At 43.1% G+C, this 22,224-nt stretch overlaps 1 protein-coding gene across 1 annotated transcript in view; it reads right to left on the bottom strand.

Moving 5' to 3' along the window:
- Positions 1 to 19,215, bottom strand: part of LOC121541568 (ceramide transfer protein) — a 39,688-nt gene extending 20,473 nt beyond the window's left edge. Inside the window, exons 1-2 of the mRNA XM_041850664.2 lie at positions 18,630 to 19,215; positions 16,107 to 16,241 (exon numbers count right to left, since the gene is read on the bottom strand). Coding sequence (XP_041706598.1) covers positions 16,107 to 16,241; positions 18,630 to 18,746 — 252 coding nt within the window. The 5' untranslated portion in view covers positions 18,747 to 19,215. The remainder of the gene's footprint in view (positions 1 to 16,106; positions 16,242 to 18,629) is intronic.
- Positions 19,216 to 22,224: the final 3,009 nt, after the last annotated feature.

Genomic DNA, 22,224 nt, shown 5'->3' with positions numbered 1-22,224 from the left:
ATATCTTGCTGAGTTTTGTAACTCAGCGACCCCTGTCAATACACAGCTGGACTCATCTGCTCCCACCTTCTCCCGTTGTGCCATTTACAAACAAACACATGACTGGCTCAACTGTTCTGGGGAACTATGGTAAGCTTCATAATGTAAAAATGAAGAACGCGATTTGCTTTATCTCCTAACGTATTGCACAAGTTGACTGCAGGTATTTACTTAAAAAGTAGCTACAAACATTAAAATGTATTGAAAAACGTCAAAGAAATTGTTTCAACAGTATTGACAGTATTGAAAAACCATCCTGTGGCTATTTTCAAATACCCTGGTATATGGTATACCGCCCAAGCCTACTCTAGGGTGCTAGGAATGGGAGCCGAGGGGTTACTGAGAGGGCTACTTGGAATGGTCTGCCGAGCGTGGGTAAACTGGGAGGGTATACTGGGAAGCAGGGTTAAAATAAACACCCATTCCTCTGAAGAGGCAAAGAGTGGATCTCTCAGCTGACAGACAGATACACACACACACACACACACACACACACACACACGAGTGAATACTTAGTTACACTCTCCTCCAATGTTTTCTCTTTATGTTCTGTCTGAAGCACGTAGGGAGGAGTCCATCACTCCTGTCTTTCCCAAGACAAACTTCCCATTCTGCTTCTGAGCGGGCCCCCCATTTAATTGCCTCCCCGTTTCTATGGTCGGATGTTGGCTAGGCTGGCTACTTTAAAGCAAGGTAAGACATGCCTCATAATATGAAGTAAAACATCCAGGTTTCAAACAAGTATACTTAATACTGCCTCCAAGTGCAAGGTGGTGGGTGACGTGCTGATAGCCTGCCTACCATGTTGCTTATGCACTCGAATGGTGAATGGATGACGTGCTTCAATTAGGAGTTGAGAAATAAAAATAGTAGCAATATAAACCTGGGATCCACTTGTTAATCGTGGCCATCAAAACTGGTTTTAACATGCGATTGCATTTAGAATTGTTGCACAATGACTGAGCTTCGAATAAGAAAACGTTTCACTCCAGCAGCATCCAGATGTTCGAGAGCTGCACTGATATTATTCAGCTCATAGGTTACTAGGTTCTGTAACATATGCTGTGCGCGTGTGATAAAGAATATACATGACAAACTAACAAATACACGCATCAATTTAATTCCACTAAATTATGCAAATGAACCTATAGACCAATAAGCATGGCGCTCAAATGTATTTTCGGCGGCTAACCGATTAATGGTAAACCGTTAACATCCCTAAGACAAACCAATCTAAACATTTGCAGCCCACCACATATCTACATAGATAAACATGACTTATTTCTGTATGTTATCAGCATTTCACAGTATTACTATGGCGTACACAACAACACTGGGCATAAATCGATATTTTGGTACAAACACTGTCAAATCCTAAAAGGATAGATGGGTGGGGTCACTAGGGGAAGGACACTATAATGGAAGAGACTGATCTAGCTGAATGAGAGCGAGAAGAATAGGACAGGATGGGAGAGAAGGCTAGGACAGAGGGCCAGAGACGACGACTCGTCTCCTGTGATATCAGCCCACAGGAAGTCATGAGGACCAGACTAGAGGAAGAGACCCACTTCCTGTTTCAACTGACCCTGTTTCAACTGACCCTTTCTAACACTTTCAACACCTCCCCCCAAAGCCTGTCTGTCTCTCTGGCTCTGTCTGTCGGTCTCTGGCTCGCCCTCTTTTCTTCCATCCTACCCACCCCTCCACTCTCTCTTAGTGAACCCTTGAAAATCAACCCTGATTGCCCCTGCCCCTTCTATTCATGCTCATCACTCTCTCTCCATCAACCTACAATATCACTGAATAGACCACAGATTCAGCCATTCCTTGGACAGATTAAACCCATCAAAGAGCTTCCATCTGCAATAGCACCATAAATAGGCTGAAGGGTTTGAGGTGGGCAGAGAGAAGACTGCTGAATTGAAAGACATTGACATCTGTCAATTCTCTTGACCTCTGCTTTGCCAGCCAGCCAGCCTTCCTCAGACAGTATCACTGCCAATGGCCTTGGTTTTATCGAATATGCAGAGAGAGTCTGAGGGAAGGGGGTAGATGGATGGCGAGAGAGAGGGGGAAGCAAAGAAAGAAAGGTAGAGAGGAGAATGAGAGCGAGAAAGAAAGAAAAGGAAAGAAAGAACATGAGAGAGAACGAGAGAAAGAATGAGAGAGAGAACGAGAGAGAAAGAGAAGAGGGAGAAAAAGAGAGTCGGAGAGAAGGGGGGATGACAGGGGGAAAGAGGGAGAAGAAAGAGAGAAATAACGAGATAGAGAGAGAAGGAAATAAATAACATGAGAGAGAAAGAACGAGAGAGAAGGAAAGAAAGAACATGAGAAAGACAACAAGCGAGAGAATGAGAGAGAGAAAGAGAGAGAACCAGAGAGAGAAAGAGTGATGGAAAGAAAGGAGAGAGAGAGATAGAGAATCAATCAACAGACCCTCCCGTGTGGTCTGTCTCCAAGCCCCTGAGGGGAGCAGAGAGGAGAGCTGAAGCTAAATCTGGAGATAGTAATGGATGTTAGTGGCATTCTGAGTGGCGAGGCTAAAGGCCAGGTCTACTATATTAGGGCTCTAAGCTACTCTCCAGCCTTTTCAACTGAGGAATTGATCCTTAAAGGGGGATACCTAGACAGTTGTACAACTGAAAGCATTCAACTGAAATGTGTCTTCTGCATTTAACCCAACCCCTCTGAATCAGAGCGGCGCGGGGGGCTGCCTTAAATCGACAACCACGTCATCAGCGCCCGGGGAACAGTGGGTTAACTGCCTTGCTCAGGGGCAGAACAACAGATTTTTACCTTGTCAGCTCTGGGATTCGATCCAGCAACCTTTCGTTACTGGCCCAACGCTCCTACCCGGCAGGCTACCTAAAGTGTCCTTTTTTTGTTATCTTAAGCAGGGTAACCTAACTCCTAAAACACACACACACACACATTTTATCCCCATTGTCCTGGGAATAAACAAATGGACCATATTAATTCCTGGACCACCCAAATGAAAAAAATAGGCCAAAGTCCCAAAAAAATCCAGCCAGTAGCTTGGTAGCAGCATACAGTAGGCATACAAACAATGCTGCATATTACAGTATTATTACGCAATGTTAGCTGAATGGCTGTAATATTTACATGACTACTATTTTCATGTTTGCTCTTCTAGTACGGCTATGAAAAACGAGAGTGACAATAGAAAAGGTGCTTTCTTTCAACATCGTTCTCAATGTCTAGCGGACCGAATGTGTGTGTGTGTATTTAGCCAGGACAGCAGGCTAAAGTGGGCTTGAGCAACTCTAGTTTAAGTTTTAACAGTAGACTCGCTCTTTCTTTTTCACAAACTGATTGACCAACACAAACACACACACACACACACACACACACACACACACACACACACACACACACACGTCTCCCTCTGGCTTTGTTCAGTCGTTTGTATGCACTGGCTAAAGGTGTCAGCATGCTTCAGTTCGGCTGGCGGCTAGCCGAAGTCGGTTTACACTTCCTCAAAATAGTCAGAATTCATCTAAAATAACTCAAGAACTCTGTCATTGATTTTGACGTTTTTGCCAAGGAGATCTTAGTTGCACACTTTTATATCTAAGATGTTTGGTGCAGTATTTCTAAATGAAAAAATGTGCATGAACACAAGTCGTCTCTCGTTGAATGACAACAAAGACTTTACTGAATAATCCTTAATGTTGACCAATCACCGACGAAGGGGCGTAGACTTCGGCTACCGACTTCGGCTTGCCTCAAGAAACATTTTCATAATATATGCACAAACTCCTCTGAACTGTTTCGGCTGGGAAGCATGCAGACGCCTTAAGCAGTGGCCTGACTATGAGCAGTCACGTTTTAATAGCATTCAGCTGAAAGTCGAAATCCCCACTGAATGAGAGAGGAATATAGGAGAGAGAGAATGGGAGTGAAAATGATGAGTAAGTGAGGTGAAAAATTATGAGAGCGAGAATTAGAGAGGAAATGCCCATGCTGCATATCCACAAGGATCTGTGCTGTTTGACCACTCAACCGATACACTGGCTCAAGTCTCGGATTTACCACACACTCACATGCACAACCACACATGCACCAGAGAGAGGAGATAAAAAGCTAGGCCTACACGGTTCATTGAATTTGTGCAGAGCAGCAGCAGACTGCAGACAGACCCATTGTCAGTCCCCTCTATGGCTCCGTAGAGGCGGAGTTCACCTCTATGAGTTTCTCTCTTTCCCTGGGTCATTTATTTCTTTGTTTTCTCTGCTTCCCTCAGGGAACAGACACACACACTGCACAATGCAATTTCATCTGAAGCGGAACCCTGCGACCTCTCTCACACACACACATCTACCTCAGTGTCTTGCTGTTACATGATAACATGTCTATTAACACTGACAGGGAAGTAAAGCCACATTTTTGCATGTCCCAACCTGACTGGTGATGATCACTGAGCACTGAAGAATGACAATGTGTGTGTGTATACAGTGAGGGAAAAAAGTATTTGATCCCCTGCTGATTTTGTACGTTTGCCCAATGTCAAAAATGATCAGCCTATAATTTTAATGGTAGGTTTATTTGAACAGTGAGAGACAGAATAACAACAACAAAATCCAGAAAAACGCATGTAAAAAATGTTATAAATTGATTTGCATTTTAATGAGGGAAATAAGTATTTGACCCCCTCTCAATCAGAAAGATTTCTGTCTCCCAGGTGTCTTTTATACAGGTAACGAGCTGAGATTAGGAGCACACTCTTAAAGGGACTGCTCCTAATCTCAGCTTGTTACCTGTATAAAAGACACCTGTCCACAGAAGCAATCAATCAATCAGATTCCAAACTCTCCACCATGGCCAAGACCAAAGAGCTCTCCAAGGATGTCAGCGACAAGATTGTAGACCTACACAATGCTGGAATGGGCTACAAGACCATCGCCAAGCAGCTTGGTGAGAAGGTGACAACAGTTGTTGCGATTATTCGCGAATGGAAGAAACACAAAAGAACTGTCAATCTCCCTCGGCCTGGGGCTCCATGCAAGATCTCACCTCGTGGAGTTGCAATGATCATGAGAACGGTGAGGAATCAGCCCAGAACTACACAGGAGGATCTCGTCAATGATCTGAAGGCAGCTGGGACCATAGTCTTCTTGAGACAAGTTGAGTATCTGGAGCATCAGCAATTGTGGGTTCGATTACAGGCTCAAAATGGCCAGAAACAAAGAAACGCCAACAGTGAAGAGGCGACTCCGGGATGCTGACCTTCTAGGCAGAGTTGCAAAGAAAAAGCCATATCTCAGACTGGCCAATAAAAAGAAAATATTAAGGCAGTCTGAGATATGGCTTTTTCTTTGCAACTCTGCCTAGAAGGTCAGCATCCACTCTTCACTGTTAATGTTGAGACTAGTGTTTTGCGGGTACTATTTAATGAAGCTGCCAGTTGAGGACCTGTGAGGTGTCTGTTTCTCAAACTAGACACTAATGTGTTTGTCCTCTTGCTCAGTTGTGCACCGGGGCCTCCCACTCCTCTTTCTATTCTGGTTAGAGCCAGTTTGTGCTGTTCTGTGAAGGGAGTAGTACACAGCGTTGTACGAGATCTTCAGTTTCTTGGCAATTTCTCGCATGGAATAGCCTTCATTTCTTAGAACAAAAATAGACTGACGAGTTTCAGAAGAAAGATATTTGTTTCTGGCCATTTTGAGCCTGTAATCGAACCCACAATTGCTGATGCTCCAGATACTCAACCAGTCTCAAGAAGGACAGTTTTATTGCTTCTTCAAATCAGCACAACAGTTTTCAGCTGCGCTAACATAATTGCAAAAGGGTTTTCTAATGATCAATTAGCCTTTTAAAATGATAAATTTGGATTAGCAAACACAACGTGCCATTGGAACACAGGACTGAATGTTGCTGATAATGGCCCTCTGTACGCCTATGTAGATATTCCATTTTAAAAAACAGCCGTTTCCAGCTACAATAGCCATTTACAACATTAATGTCTACACTGTATTTCTGATCAATTTGATGTTAGTTTAATGGACAAAATAATTAATTTTCTTTCGAAAACAAGGACATTTCTAAGTGACCCCAAACTTTTGAACAGTAGTGTATACAGAAAGGGACAGACATACAGGGAGAGGGAGACCGAGTGAGAAAAAATTGAATGAGTGGGGGGGCTGGTGCATTCCAGACTAAATGCAATCAGTTCAATTGAATAGAGCTGAGAGCAGTAGATCGTATTCGATCCAGTCACAATGACTGGGAACCCAATTGTCCTGACAGCCAACCATCCTCCACTACCTAGCTGGCGAGAAGGGCGGATCCATTTAGTCGACTGGTTAAAAACGTTTTGGTCGACCGAGATATCGTAGTCGAGCAGTTGCAATTATTATAATTGTTTTCATGGTGCACAAGAAACCTGTCTGATTCGCGCCTGTCTCAGTGGACTAATCTATTGTGGAGGCCACGTGGGCGGCACAGTCCATCACTCGAAGACATATGGTTATATTATATAAAAATAAATGGTGCAACACTAATAAATGTAATATTATTTTATAACAAAATGGATTTCTCCCGTGTTGTATAAGGTCGCTGTCCACGGTTCTGGAACATTCTTCAGTGTGCCGTAAAATTGGCACCTTTCCCTATATTGCTAAAGTATGTGCATAATAGCAAAGTTAACCAGAATATTGGGTTGAGAACAATGCGGTGGAGGCAGCAGCAGCAGAGATGAGGAAACAGCCCTTGCCTTAGCCTAATTGTCTAAGAAAATTGAGGAGAGAGGAAACCCCAACTTAATTAGGTCTATAATCAATAGCCTAACTGTTAAATGTGCCTGGCTTTATAAATCATCCATATATATTGTGGTGGTTTCGGTGCCAAGATCTTTGTAAGGCAGGGTTTACACATACAAACACACACCACCAGTCCAAGTGAAGGGTTCAACCGGTTTATTACTATCAGGTTTCGGCAGCATTCCTGATATACTAAACTCAAAACAGACAGAGTAAACACTTCGTCACCATGGACGGTCCTCCAATCTAAGTCTTTGGGGGTTCAATCCATGTTGAAATCATAAGTTCCTATCTTCCGTTAATCCTCCTTCCCCACCATACGTTCTGTCTCCCCAATAACCTCCTACTCCTTCACCTGCCGGGGTCAAAGAAAAGACAAAGAAAGAAAACCCAGGGCGCGGTTAAGTAGAGGCACTGATTGGTTTCACCTGTCTGCAGTTTGGCTCTGATTACAACTGGAGACAGGTGTGGATGTTCTGCTGCAGTCTAGAAGTTTTCCCCCGAGCTGTCCGTGGTCCTGCCTCTGGGGAATACTTCACAGTGCTGTCCGTGGTCCTGGCAGCCAAAAAACTAAGAAACCTCGCAGGCACTTAACGTCCATCCACCACACAACCCCTGAAACCGCTACATACCTTCCCCCTCAGGGTTGACCCTGTGGTCAGAGCGGTCGAAGAAAACATGGCATGCATACGAGACATGGCATCAGCATTACCATGTTTAGAACCCGAACGGTGGACGATCCGATAGTGGAAAGGCAGGAGGCTGAGGAACCACCGGGTGATCCGGGAGTTATTGTCCTTATTCTTATTCTGCTTCTTCCAGGTAAGTGGAGTGTGATCTGTCATCAACACAAACTTGCAGCCCAGAACATAATATTTCAAGGACTCCAGAGCACATTTGTTTGCCAAACACTCTTTTTCCTCTGTTGCATATTTGGTTTCACGGGGAATCAACTTACAGCTAATGTACAGCACAGGATGTTCCTCTCCATCCACTTCCTGCGAGTACAGCTCCAATTCCAGTGTCCAATGCATCTGTCTGTACAATCAAATGTTTTGCTAAATCTGGCGAATATAACACAGGGGCAGTGCATAAGGCCATAAGTACCATGGCAGGTTTGGCCTTCCGAGTCAGGTCACACAGGGGTCCTGAAATGATTGCATAATCCTGGATGAAACGCCCGTAACCGTTTCTTATTCACTGGTCGAAGCCAAAAACAGATCGCAGCGACCTTCTTCTCTTGTGCTTTGATCAACCCTCAACCTATGGAATAGCCCAGATACTTTGCTTCACCTACCCCCAGCGTACATTTCTTTGGATTGGCCGTGAGTCCTGCTTGCCGAAGGGCGTCGAGATCCGCTGTTAATCGGATTAGGTGCTCCTCCCACTTGTGGCTGTGGATTATCACATCGTCCAGGGAGGCTGCAGCATAGGATTGATGTGGGCGCAGAATGCGGTCCATCAGCCTTTAAAACGTGGCGGGGCTCCATGAAGTCCACATATTGGAACAGACCGTCTGGAGTGGAGAATGCAGTCTTCTCACGAGCTGCAGGGGTCAGAGGAACCTTCCAATACCCCTTAGTTAGGTGAAGTGTATGAACCGGGCATTTCCCAGTCATTCAATCATCTCATCTATTCTCGGCATGGGATAAGCATCAAATTCCGAAATGGCATTCAATTTATGGAAGTCATTACAGAACCATCTGGTTTCGACACCAGGACTATCGGGCTGGACCACGCACTGTGTGACTCTTCAATGACATCCAGCTCCAACATCTTCCCCACTTTTTATTGCCGCTCTCTTCGCCTCTGGCACACGGTAAGATTTTTGATGGACCGTTGTCCCTGGAATTTAAGGGATTTCGTAAATCAGGGAGGGGTGAGGTTCTCTGACAGTCAGGACACCCCTGACAATACCTTACTACTATACCCCCGGCCAGAAGAAGCGTCGTAACACCCGTTCTTGTGTTTTTTCTCTCCGTAAATGTCCTCCCAACAAGTGGCTATGGGTCAGATTCAGCACTGTCCTCCGAAACGGGGTTGGAACCAACAGCTGCTCCACTGTGAATCATTGGACTTTGTGACCTGGTATAAGAGATTGTTTCTCATGGAAAAATGGGGAAAGGTGAGTACATGAGCAGGATTTACAGGTACACCATCTATTACCTTGACATTACGTCTGCCGTTCTGTAGTGTGGGGTCTTTAAGCTGAGCCGTCCCAAACCATCCCCTATACTCATTGGCATAAGAATTTCCAGGCCCCTCCCTCCCGCGCTTCCTGTTCCTCCTCTTCCACCATTTATCCCCAACGGGTTTCCTGCCTCTTCGTCATTTCCTTCCCCTTCTTCTCCCAGGAGAACACGAGTGTCGACTACGGGAGTCAGCAGGGAGGTACCAACTTGTTAATTTTCCTTTCATAGGTCAGGGAGGTCTTTGGTAATTCTTATGATAATCATTATAATAATAAGTAATGTCGTTATTATTAGTAGGCTTTGTATAGTAGCCTTGTATAAACACCATTGAGCTGTAGGCCTGTATAGTCTCAATACCGCAACTTATTTAGGCCTACAGTGGGGGAAAAAAGTATTTAGTCAGCCACCAATTGTGCAAGTTCTCCCACTTAAAAAGATGAGAGAGGCCTGTAATTTTCATCATTGGTACACGTCAACTATGACAGACAAAATGAGAGAAAAAAATTCCAGAAAATCACATTGTAGGATTTTTTTATGAATTTATTTGCAAATTATGGTGGAAAATAAGTATTTGGTCAATAACAAAAGTTTCTCAATACTTTGTTATATACCCTTTGTTGGCAATGACACAGGTCAAACATTTTCTGTAAGTCTTCACAAGGTTTTCACACACTGTTGCTGGTATTTTGGCCCATTCCTCCATGCAGATCTCCTCTAGAGCAGTGATGTTTTGGGGCTGTCGCTGGGCAACACGGACTTTCAACTCCCTCCAAAGATTTTCTATGGGGTTGAGATCTGGAGACTGGCTAGGCCACTCCAGGACCTTGAAATGCTTCTTACGAAGCCACTCCTTCCTTGCCCGGGCGGTGTGTTTGGGATCATTGTCATGCTGAAAGACCCAGCCATGTTTCATCTTCAATGCCCTTGCTGATGGAAGGAGGTTTTCACTCAAAATTTCACGATACATGGCCCCATTCATTCTTTCCTTAACACGGATCAGTCATCCTGGTCCCTTTGCAGAAAAACAGCCCCAAAGCATGATGTTTCCACCCCCATGCTTCACAGTAGGTATGGTGTTCTTTGGATGCAACTCAGCATTCTTTGTCCTCCAAACACGACGAGTTGAGTCTTTACCAAAAAGTTCTATTTTGGTTTCATCTGACCATATGACATTCTCCCAATCCTCTTCTGGATCATCCAAATGCACTCTAGCAAACTTCAGACTGGCCTGGACATGTACTGGCTTAAGCAGGGGGACACGTCTGGCACTACAGGATTTGAGTCCCTGGCGGCGTAGTGTGTTACTGATGGTAGGCTTTGTTACTTTGGTCCCAGCTCTCTGCAGGTCATTCACTAGGTCCCCCCGTGTGGTTCTGGGATTTTTGCTCACCGTTCTTGTGATCATTTTGACCCCACGGGGTGAGATCTTGCGTGGAGCCCCAGATCGAGGGAGATTATCAGTGGTCTTGTATGTCTTCCATTTCCTAATAATTGCTCCCACAGTTGATTTCTTCAAACCAAGCTGCTTACCTATTGCAGATTCAGTCTTCCCAGCCTGGTGCAAGTCTACAATTTTGTTTCTTGTGTCCTTTGACAGCTCTTTGGTCTTGGCCATAGTTGAGTTTGGAGTGTGTTTGAGGTTGTGGACAGGTGTCTTTTATACTGATAACAAGTTCAAACAGGTGCCATTAATACAGGTAACGAGTGGAGGACAGAGGAGCCTCTTAAATTAGAAGTTACAGGTCTGTGAGAGCCAGAAATCTTGCTTGTTTGTAGGTGACTAAATACTGTTTTTCCCCACTGTAATTACAAGCATTCCATAAGTGTCAAAGGCTTTTATTGACAATTACATTAAGTTTAAGCAAAGAGTCAATATTTGCAGTGTTGACCCTTCTTTTTCAAGACCTCTGCAATCCGCCCTGGCATGCTGTCAATTAACTTCTGGGCCACATCCTGACTGATGGCAGCCCATTTTTGCATAATCAATACTTGGAGTTTGTCAGAATTTGTGGGTTTTTGTTTGTCCACCCACCTCTTGAGGCTGACTAAATACTTTTTTCCCCCACTGTATATTTCAATATATAGGCTACTGTATCAATCAATCAATCTCAGCATACGAGACCTTCATGCTTTTAAATGCAATCAAGCATTTTAGCTTTAAAGTTAAATAACAAAGAGCTTTGAATAATTAGCCTAAACAATTAATAAACATCAATTCACGAATGCATGCAACTGTTTTTAGTCTGCTGTAATAAAGGCGTTATACATACTGTTGAAGTCGGAAGTTTACATACACCTTAGCCAAATAAATTTAAACACAATTCCTGACATTTAATCCTAGTAAAAATTCCCTGTCTTAGGTCAGTTAGGATCACCACTTCAGGTTTGTAGGCCTCCTTGCTCGCACATGCTTTTTCAGTTCTGCCCACAAATGTTCTATAGTATTGAGGTCAGGGCTTTGTGATGGCCACTCCAATACCTTGACTTTGTTGTCCTTAAGCCATGTTGGCACAACTTTGGAAGTATGCTTGGGGTCATTGTCCATTTGGAAGACCCATTTGCGACCAAGCTTTAACTTCCTGACTGATGTCTTGAGATGTTGCTTCAATAGATCCACATACATTTCCTTCCTCATGATGCCATCTATTTTGTGAAGTGCACCAGTCCCTCCTGCAGCAAAGCACCCCCACAGCATGATGCTGCCACCCCCGTGCTTCACGGTTGGGATGGTGTTCTTCGGCTTGCAAGCTTCTCCCTTTTTCCTTCAAACATAACGATGGTCATGTTCTATTTTTGTTTCATCAGACCAGAGGACATTTCTCCAAAAAGTACGATCTTTGTCCCCATGTGCAGTTGCAAACCATAGTCTGTCTTTTTTATGGCGGTTTTGGAGCAGTGGCTTCTTCCTTGCTGAGCGGCCTTTCAGGTTATGTCGATATAGGACTCGTTTTACTGTGGATATAGATACTTTTGTACCGGTTTCCTCCAGCATCTTCACAAGGTCCTTTGCTGTTGTTCTGGGATTGATTTGCACTTTTCGCACCAAAGTACATTCATCTCTAGGAGACAGAACGCGTCTCCTTCCTGAGCGGTATGACGGCTGCGTGGTCCCATGGTGTTTATACTTGCGTACTATTGTTTGTACAGATGGATGTGGTACCTTCAGGCGTTTGGAAATGTTTCCCAAGGATGAACCAGACTTGTGGAGGTCTACAATTATTTTTCTGAGGTCTTGGCTGATTTATTTTGATTTTCCCATGATGTCAAGCAAAGAGGCACTGAGTTTGAAGGTAGGCCTTGAAATACATCCACAGGTACACCTCCAATTGACTCAAATTATGTCAATTAGCCTATCAGAAGCTTCTAAAGCCATGACATCATTTTCTGGAATTTTCCAAGCCGTTTAAATGCACAGTCAACTTAGTGTATGTAAACTTCTGACCCACTGGAATTGTGATACAGTGAATTATAAGTGAAATAATCTGTCTGTAAACAATTGTTGGAAAAATTACTTGTGTCATGCACAAAGTATATGTCCTAACCGACTTGCCAAAACTATAGTTTGTTAACAAGAAATGTGTGGAGTGGTTGAAAAACAAGTTTTAATGACTCCAACCTAAGTGTATGTAAACTTCTGACTTCAACTGTATATATTTTGTTGTTAGAACAGACTCTGGTACACTTATTTATTTAGTGTTGTTTACACTGTTACAAATGATCAGAAAAATAATATTGTAATCTAACAGCAACTGTTTGGCACACATAATCCTCACGCAACGCTTGCTCCTACACCCTCCTTTTTCTTGATCCCCAGTAGTTTCCACAACTAAGTCAAATGTCTTCCACAGATCTGACTTCCCGTTTCCCTCCTGAGCAACCAGTAAACATTCCCGTTTTGAGTTTCTTTTTCACGTACCCTGCATCCATTTTGCTGTCACGTGTTACTGTGTTCTGAGTTTGTTTTAACCAATTTATTGATGTCATTATGATAGGTCAGGCCCTATTGGTCACATGCATGCGATGCTTATATGTTTCACGTAAAGAGAGCAAGGGTTGAGAGAATAGGGAATGTTTTTCCTAAAGAAATTGGGATTTGGGTAACAGAACCTTTCAGTCAGAAACAAGTAAGAAACTAAATGGCTGAAATGATGTTACAGCTTCAGCACAGACAGCGCAATAAACACTTGCTGTGGTGCCTTTTCGCTGCAGTAATGAGAAAAGCGAGACAACGTGCACCAGTCACACACTGTCATTTTTTAAAACACTGTGACCATCGGGCTCTTTCTTGAGTAATTTGTGTGTCTTTATTATATAATCAAACAGTATGCTTAAAGCATCAGACAAGCTCAGTGCATATGTAGTTGATTTTATTCAAACACATTGGGTGTGTGTCTATATATGGAAAGGTAAGGTTAAACTTTTCTACCAAGATTTGTTTTAGTCAGGGACAGCCCTACTGGCGAGTGTGTCTCACACACAATTAAACATTTTACATTCTAATCTGTCTGAGCCAGGGGGCATACAATAATTCAGTGTTTTTTTTGTTTCCATTGTTGATTTCTTATGATCAAATGGAAGCTTCCGTTATGGAAAGTATGCTCCCCAGGTCTGGAACATAGACTAAATAACACACACACACACAGTGGAAGTTAATATTTACAGTGATAGAGAATGGATGAAGCTGAATAAATACAGACTGAATAGATTGACCACTCTGACCAGCCTGGGAACAGTCACTCATTCATCCTGCTTGTGTGTGTGTGTGTGTGTGTGTGTGTGTGTGTGTGTGTGTACACGGCGGTGGGATATGATAATGTGGTTGGCAAACCACTGAGCTGCCAGTTACAGGACAGGGATGGTTCACAGGGTTCAAAGCCCTGAGGAATCTGTCTTCAACATTCATCAGTTACCATGACAACCTGACCTTTGAACCCATCCTTTTTTCTCATTCATGTCATCCTCCTATGGTTAGTGGATGACATGACTGGATTGGTAAAAGCTATGATAGCTTTCTCCCTTGCCTTGATCTAATAGTGTTAGGGCTAGATCTGCGCTAGACGACACCCGCATAGTGGTTGTTTTGTCGGTGTCGGAGGTGGAACTGCGTTAGAGCTGTCAAATCCACAAGTGGCTTCCGGCATTATACCTAAAGTGGACATTGCCATTGGCTGCACGGAGTTGCATTAAGAAAAATCCCATTTAGCCTTGTTTACAAGTTCAAACAGTGGAATGTGATGTAATCTACACCTCAATTAGACTGATAGAAATCCTCATTTCGTTGAAGGATTTTCAATTTGATCATCATTATTTCTATAGCCCTATAGCCTACACGTTCTCGTTCTTAACTTCTAAGGCGAGTGGGACGGGTGTAGCTTTGTGACAATCACAAGAGCAGCTGCTCATCAATTTGACATCTCCGACACCGCCAAAACATCAGCTATGCTTGTGTCGGCTATCAATCTGATTGAATCTAGGCCTTAGATCAGTGATTACTTCAAGGAAGGGAGGAAGGATGGATGCATTGTGAAAGGATCTGAGTAGGGCTAATGTTTATCCCAGCTCAGTGTTGTGTTGAAACCAGAAGTCACCTGACGAGCTACTTACCCTCCAGCACTAAGTCGCAATCAGGAGTTTTGTGTTGTTGTTTTTCAAATGAAAACACCCGTTTCTTCTGCTCAGTCATACACTCAGCAATAGCTCTGGGCCCGGTTTCCCAAAGGCATCTTAAGGTTAAGTTCATCGTTAGAACCATAGGATCCTATGATCATAGGATGATTCTAACCATGAACTTAGCCTTAAGATGCTTTTGGGAAACTGGGCCCTGGTAGCTAGTTTTTATCAGTTGATTAGGAGGGCACATTTTGGATGCAATGCACATCTCAGAGTCGATGTCAATAGTTGATCCCTCACTAGCTTGTTACACTGTCCATAAAATACCACTTCCAGATCTTTCACATACCCACTAATTCAACTGGAGTCAGAAATCAACAAGAGCTTAGAAGTACGTGCTGGATCGTGATCTTGGCACAGCGCCAGACATGTCAGGTCATTTTCTGACTCAAACACACTTCCACACGCCGTGCAGCTTGAGTCAGGAGACACCACTGTGCCCATAATCTTTGCTCGGCTGGCTCCATCCCTCTATCCCTCTCCACATCCCTCATTGCATCCATCCCTCCATCTCTATGCCCTGGAACATTGTCATTTGTGCTAGGCTGGTCTAGATCTGTTGGCCAATGTCCTAAAGCCAGACCGTTCCTCAGACTGTTGTTGTCATGCTGTAAAATTACAGAATTTGACTTGTAGGTTTGAGCTTGGATGTCTACTCACAAGGAGGACAGCCTTGGTGACACACAGGGACCCTCTACAGCTGCTCTCTATTGCTCTCTTCGTAACAGTGTATATTAGAAACAATGAATAGTAACGTGGAATCGTATTGCCTATTATATGTACTCAGTGACAAAAGCCTTGTTGAGACAGAGGGACCCTCTACAGCAGAACTGTCTCTCTGTCATCAGAGAGTTTTTGACTTAGTCTTTAGCATTTATAAAGTTGTATAGTAACATACTAAAGTATATGTGGTTCCCAAACTTTTTCACTCTGGCCCCCCTCCATCATTGCGGAACATCCCGCCAACCAACAAAGAAAATTTCTTGCAATTTTACACATTTTGCAATTTCATGTGATATCAGAGTGACTCAAACATTACAACAAAATCAATGGGCTAAAAAACCATGGACTAGTTGATCTGGACATCTGACAAGTTATAAATAGCTCTCTAAGGTCTGCAATGACTGACATGACAAGAGGAAAGCTGCTGATGCACTACCACTGCCCCCCCCCATACAGTGCGACCATTCTATTAGCATATGCACCTAAATATTTCGCTGTGCGACCTGGAATTTTTTTTATTCTCCGCACCTAATTATTACCTCATATTTTTCATTGTGCTCCTAAATTTCTTTATGTGTGCCTACATTTTTCAACTTAGACGCACACGTGCTCCTTGTAAAAAAAGGTCTGCGTAGAGCCCTGCTAGGGGGCCCGCCCCACAGTTTGGGAAACACTGGTCTATAGAATAGTGTAGTATACTCACAGTGATGACAGCCTTGCTGAGACACAGTGACCCTCTGCAGCCAAACTCTCTCTCGTCCTGAGACTTGTAGTAGCTCAGAGTGTTGTTCTTCAGAACCACCCAGCGATCCTGCCAGCCGTGGATGTAGTTAGTCCACTGAAGGAGAGGAGAGAGGGAATGTAAAATAAAGTTACTTCACTATGAGGGAGGAATTTACAAAGTGATAATGTTATAGTGAGGATGCACACAATAGTCTGGGACACAATACACCGTTTTTCCCCCTAAAGCAATGACACATTGTTGGGACAAGTTGGCTACAGCAGAAACACTGACAACAATTCAAGTAATCAGAAAAAACGCTCAATGACATTTGGATTGGATGAAAACAACAACCATTTCAAATCACACAATGGGTAGGTGATGAAACACTAGGAAGGGAGAGTCATGATTAGGACAGCCAGTGGGACACAAACCGTAAACTTACTGTGCTTTGAGCTCAGTCTATAACGTCTACATTCATATCTGATTCTTGACTAATTTCTTGATGAAATCTTCTACTGTGGTAACAATCTGTGGCAAGCACTCATTCACACACACACACACACACACACACACACACACGGCTGTATAAAAACAAGAGAATGTAAGGAATGTAATGTTTATCCATCTAAAACTCATGTATCACGTGTAAGGGGCTTACTATGATCGCACAGGTGAGTTTAACATGATGACATGCAATAATCTCCCAACCATAGAAATAGAACGCATAGAACGGGCGTCCCCATTCAAGTCAATGATGGCATAATGGGTGGACTGGTGGCCATTATTATGTGCACCCATACTAGGCTAGGTCGAAAATATACAGGTTAAGACAACGTAATAATTCCATGCAGCAGCGTTAGAAAATAAACACATTTATTGGACCAGCGCCGTTGATAACTACTAGGTCCCATTTTCGCAAATAGTTATGGTATATTAGAACCCGTTGTCTTAACCTTTGTCTTCTTCCAACTAGCCCATAGGAGCAAAGCAGAAAGTAAAAGCAGAAAGTGCATCCATCAATCTGTGCTGTAATTTGTTGAATCAACTCAAATTACATTACACAAAATACATTGAACAAAAATATAAATGCAACAATTTCAAGTTGTTACAGTTCATATAAGGAAATCAGTCAATTGAAATAAATAAATTACACCCTAATCTATGGATTTCAGATGACTGGGAATACAAATATGCATCTGCTAGTCATATATACCTTTAAAAAAGTTAGGGGTGTGGATCAGATAACCAGTCAGTATCTAGTGTGACCACCATTTGCCTCATTCTGCAGGACACATCTCCTTCGCATAGTTGATCAGACTGTTGATTGTGCCCTGTGGAAAGTTGTCCCTCTCCTCTTCAATGGCTGTGCGAAGTTGGTGGATATTGGCGGGAACTGGAACACGCTGTCGTACACGTCGACCCAGAGCATCCCAAACATGCTCCATGGGTGACATGTCTGGTGAGTATGCAGGCCATGGAAGAACTGGGAGATTTTCAGCTTCCAGGAATTGTGTACAGATCCTTGCAACATGGGGCTGTGCATTATCATGCTGAAACATTAGGTAATGGCGGCTGATGAATGGCACAACAATGGGCCTCAGGATCTCGTCATGGTATCTCTGTGCATTCAAATTGCCATCGATAAAATGCAATTGTTTTCGTTGTCCGTAGCTTATGCCTGCCCATACCATAATCCCACCATGGGGCACTCTGTTCACAATGTTGACATCAGCAAATCGCTCGCCCACACAACGCCATACACGCTGTCTGCCATCTGCCTGGTACAGTTGAAACCGGGATTCATCGGTGAAGAGCACACTTCTCCAGCAAATCACTTGAGAGAAATAAGGTTTTTGTGCATTTGAAAATTTCTGAAATCTTTTATTTCAGCTCATGAAATATGGGACCAACACTTTACATGTTGCGTTTATATTTTTGTTCAGTATACATTCCATTGCATGAGTCACATCAGTTAGCATAATTTGAATGAACATTCTACATTACCATGGGAATTATTGCATCACAATACCAGGCAGCCATTGCAAGTGTACCCATGAGTTTACCTGTCAAATTGTCAGGGTTAGAGATTCCAAACCCGTTTCATTAATTATATTTCTATGCTCTCAACATGCTTGGGTTGGCAGGTCAGGCAGACAATCTAGAATGACAACCCCACACAGCTTTCAATTAGATCAATCAGGCAATAACTGATTCTATAAGGCTTAGTTCTTGACAACCCTTCTCCTGTACATAGGGGTTTTCAGCGGTTACATTCGCCCACAGTTGGCTCTATGTGAGGGGAGAGGGAAACCAACACTGCTTCGTTGAACTTGCACCACATCTGTACTGGCCAAGTACCCTCAAATCATCAACCTGTTTCATTCTTGTCTCGTTAGCCGTCTCTAGCTAGTTACCCATCTCAACAACCCAGACTGAGTTAATAAACTACTTTAGGGTCCTACTAGGGAGTGAGCCTAAAGCCAGCTTTGACGTTAATGTTACCTTGCTGAGGATTCCACCGAACTCGGCGATGCCAACAACTGGCTGCCCGACTCCCGATTCCGAGGTCTCCACATCGTCATCGGAACCCGAAGAATTCCAGCTCTGGTTATCCGACATTGTTGTTGTTTAACTATCTAGCTTGCTAACAAGCTAACGTTATCTGACAGTCGATTAAATGAACACAGATATCAAAAAATGAAAGTGTTAGGAAAGACACATCTAGCTATAAAAATGTCCTAAATAATTATTGCATCGCTAGTGTTCGTCCAAATTGGCTCTTCGCCTGGCAGCCTCAGTATTTCTCACCAGCCTGTAACGTCAGATTAGCTAAAATGTTGCACAGGACAGGAGCTAGCAATTAATCGCACCTGCCCCTTTATGTTACTTCTTCTAGCGGCAAACGGTCCAGTTTGAAATACTCTAAACACGAGTAGCTCGTTGAAATAAAGAATGTCACTCTTCTAACTGATTTCGTAATGTAATCCCTAATTTACTACGACAAAAACGCGTTTTATCAGTAGATGTGTATTTCTATTGCGGCTGACACCTCTACCAAGCACCATATGCACACGGATGTAGAATCAGAGAGTGGAGAGCGTGCTAGGGCTTGTGTGGAAGGGGCGCTGGCTGCTGGGGTGACGTCACTTAATCTATTCCCGAAAAAGAAAGCAAGCCCCTCCTTCGTGTACTACATACAGTAAATAGCATGGCATATCATGTCAATTACTATATATGCATTATTTCTCATTCACATGCCATGCTCCTTTGACCGTATGTGTCTATTATAGGACAGACAGACAAACATGTCTGCCAAGAGGTCTGGATTTTCATGGCACAGGTGGGAGTGATTAGCCCTGAGGGTCACATGGTCAAGGGTCAAGCCCTAGTTAGCTGTTCCCCCTTATTCGCTACAATCTCAATGAACAAACAGCTTTTTTAAATTTAAATTTCACTTGAAATCAGTGATGACCTGGTGTGAATGGAACAGTACACCACTATTTATTGATGACAGTGGATTAGTGTGTTTGTGTTTCAGTAACAGCCCATTAGAACAGACTCGCTGAGGAAACCTACACCTACCTGTATAATACCTGTGTTGTCATATAAGTGGGAAAGCAGTGATTTATGTGGGCCTAGTAATCAATCAATCAGTCACATTTATTTATAAAGCCCTTTTTACATCAGCAGAAATGTAGCCTAAAACCCCAAACAGTAAGCAATGCAGATGTAGAAGCACACACACACACACACACACACACACACACACACACACACACACACACACACACACACACACACACACACAAATAGCCTACCCACCTTACTCAATTCTTAAAGCCGTCCAACTGTCATGACATCCCCAAAGCCCCAAGTTCATTAATCTTCTTGTCGCACCCCCTTCCTCTCTGTCCCTCCCTCTACCAGTCATATTGGTAAGAACACATGAGCTGACTCACAGGAAAGCCAGAGCTTTAAGTATAAGTCACAGTCATGTGATAATCCATGCCCGCTCGGCTGGGCTGCTCTCCCTATCACACACACACACACATGCACACGCACGCACACACACGCCTGTGTGATATGCCTATCCTTATTCCCTCCTCTCCTCCAGTCTTGAGATGAGATGGCCTACGCTACGCTACGCTATGATTTCCAGAATGGCTCCGCTAGATGGGTCCCTCTGATTCTATTCTACTTAGAACCATACATACAGTATATCACAGTGGTATCACAGTGGTATACAGCCAAGCTTCAGTGTGTGTGTACGTGTTTGTGTTTAAATTACCCATAAACACTGATCTAGGGTCAGTTTTGTGGATTTAAAACTGGCATTTAAAGAGGGTAAACTGATCCTAGTTCTGAGCCTAAGGGCAACCTCTCCTCTACTAGCAGTTCACCATATGGCTGTGTCATGGGTTCCATGGCCCTGACTTGGAGCTCAGTGCAATCATGAGACCCGTGAGAGGAAACCACAAGACCTCCATTAGCTGAACACACACACACACACACACACACACACACACACTCACACACACCTCTGTTAGCCAAACAACAATACCATCCCTCTTCCCTAGAAGCAGCAGATTACCTCCAGCTCTGTGGATTCCAGGCAAAGCTCAGCATAAATTAGCAACGCTAGCTCCCTGCCTTAGAAACGTTAGCTCCCCGCCTTAGCAACATTAGCTCCTCGGCCCACCTTAGCAATATTAGCTCCGGACCTTACACAAACACAAAATACCCAAATGCAGTATATAGAGACAGTATATACAGACATTATGTAAGGGCATTGTGTGGGGATTCAAAATTATTGTGCAGTCGGCAAACCCCTGCACCCTGGCAAAAACAGGCTAGATAATATACAGATCCACCTAGATTACAGCATGTACAGTAGTAGGCCTATGTAAATTATACCCATTGGCATGTCTGTCTGTCTGGGAGCATATGTCTCTACTGTAGCTCTCAGGAGGCCAGTATTAGCTCTAATTAAGAAACCTATCGAACCAAAAACATAGAGACCCAGAAAATCTGAGCCTTCAGTATGGTGAATCACTAAAACAATACAGAAGTACACTATGGAAAAATAAAGAACAGCACGTCAGAAATCAGCTCAATGTAATTAAAGAATCCATAGAATCAAACCACCTTTGGGGAAATTGGAACACACTAAACAAACAACAACACAAAGAGTTATCTATCCAAAACGGAGATGTATGGATAAACCCCTTCGCCAATCTTTTTGGCTCTATAACAAAGAACAAACAGCAAAAATATAAACATGATCAAATACAAATCTTAGAATCAACTATTAAAGACTACCAGAACCCACTGAATGAACTACATTGAATGAACTACAGGACAAACTATAAACCCTCCAACCCAAAAAGGCCTGTGGTGTTGATGGTATCCTAAATTAATGATAAAATATAGAGACCTCAAATTCCAATTGGCTATACTTAAAATCTTTAACATCATCCTCAGCTCTGGCATCTTCCTCAACATTTGGAACCAAGGACTGATCACCCTAATCCACAAAAGTGGAGACAAATTTGAACCCAATAACTATTTTGGGATGTGCGTCAACAGCAACCTTGGGAAATTCCTCTGCATTATTATTAACAGCAGACTCGTACATTTCTTCAGTGAAAACAATGTACTGAGCAAATGTCAAATGGGTTTTTTACCAAATTACCGTACGACAGACCACATATTCACCCTGCACACACTAATTGACAAACAAACCAAAACAAAGGCAAAGTCTTCTCATGCTTTGTTGATTTCAAAAAAGCTTTTGACTCAATTTGGCATGAGGGTCTGCTACACAAATTGATGGAAAGCAGTGTTGGGGGAAAAATATATGGCATTATGAAATCCATGTACACAAACAAAACCACACACAAATGTATTTTCACAGGGCCGTGGGGTGAGACAGGGATGCAGCTTGAGCCCCACCCTCTTCAACATGAAGCGCATTCGAAAAGTATTCAGACCCTTTTACTTTTTCCACACAATACCCCATAATGACAGAGATTTTTTTGCAAATGTATTAAAAATAAAAACCAGAAAGACCTTATTTACATAAGTATTCAGACCTTTT

Source organism: Coregonus clupeaformis, chromosome 27 (genome assembly GCF_020615455.1).
Source record: "Coregonus clupeaformis isolate EN_2021a chromosome 27, ASM2061545v1, whole genome shotgun sequence".
Classification (NCBI taxonomy): Eukaryota; Metazoa; Chordata; class Actinopteri; order Salmoniformes; family Salmonidae; genus Coregonus; species Coregonus clupeaformis.
Note: the sequence above shows the minus strand (reverse complement) of the source record. Positions and strands in the feature narration are given on the sequence as shown.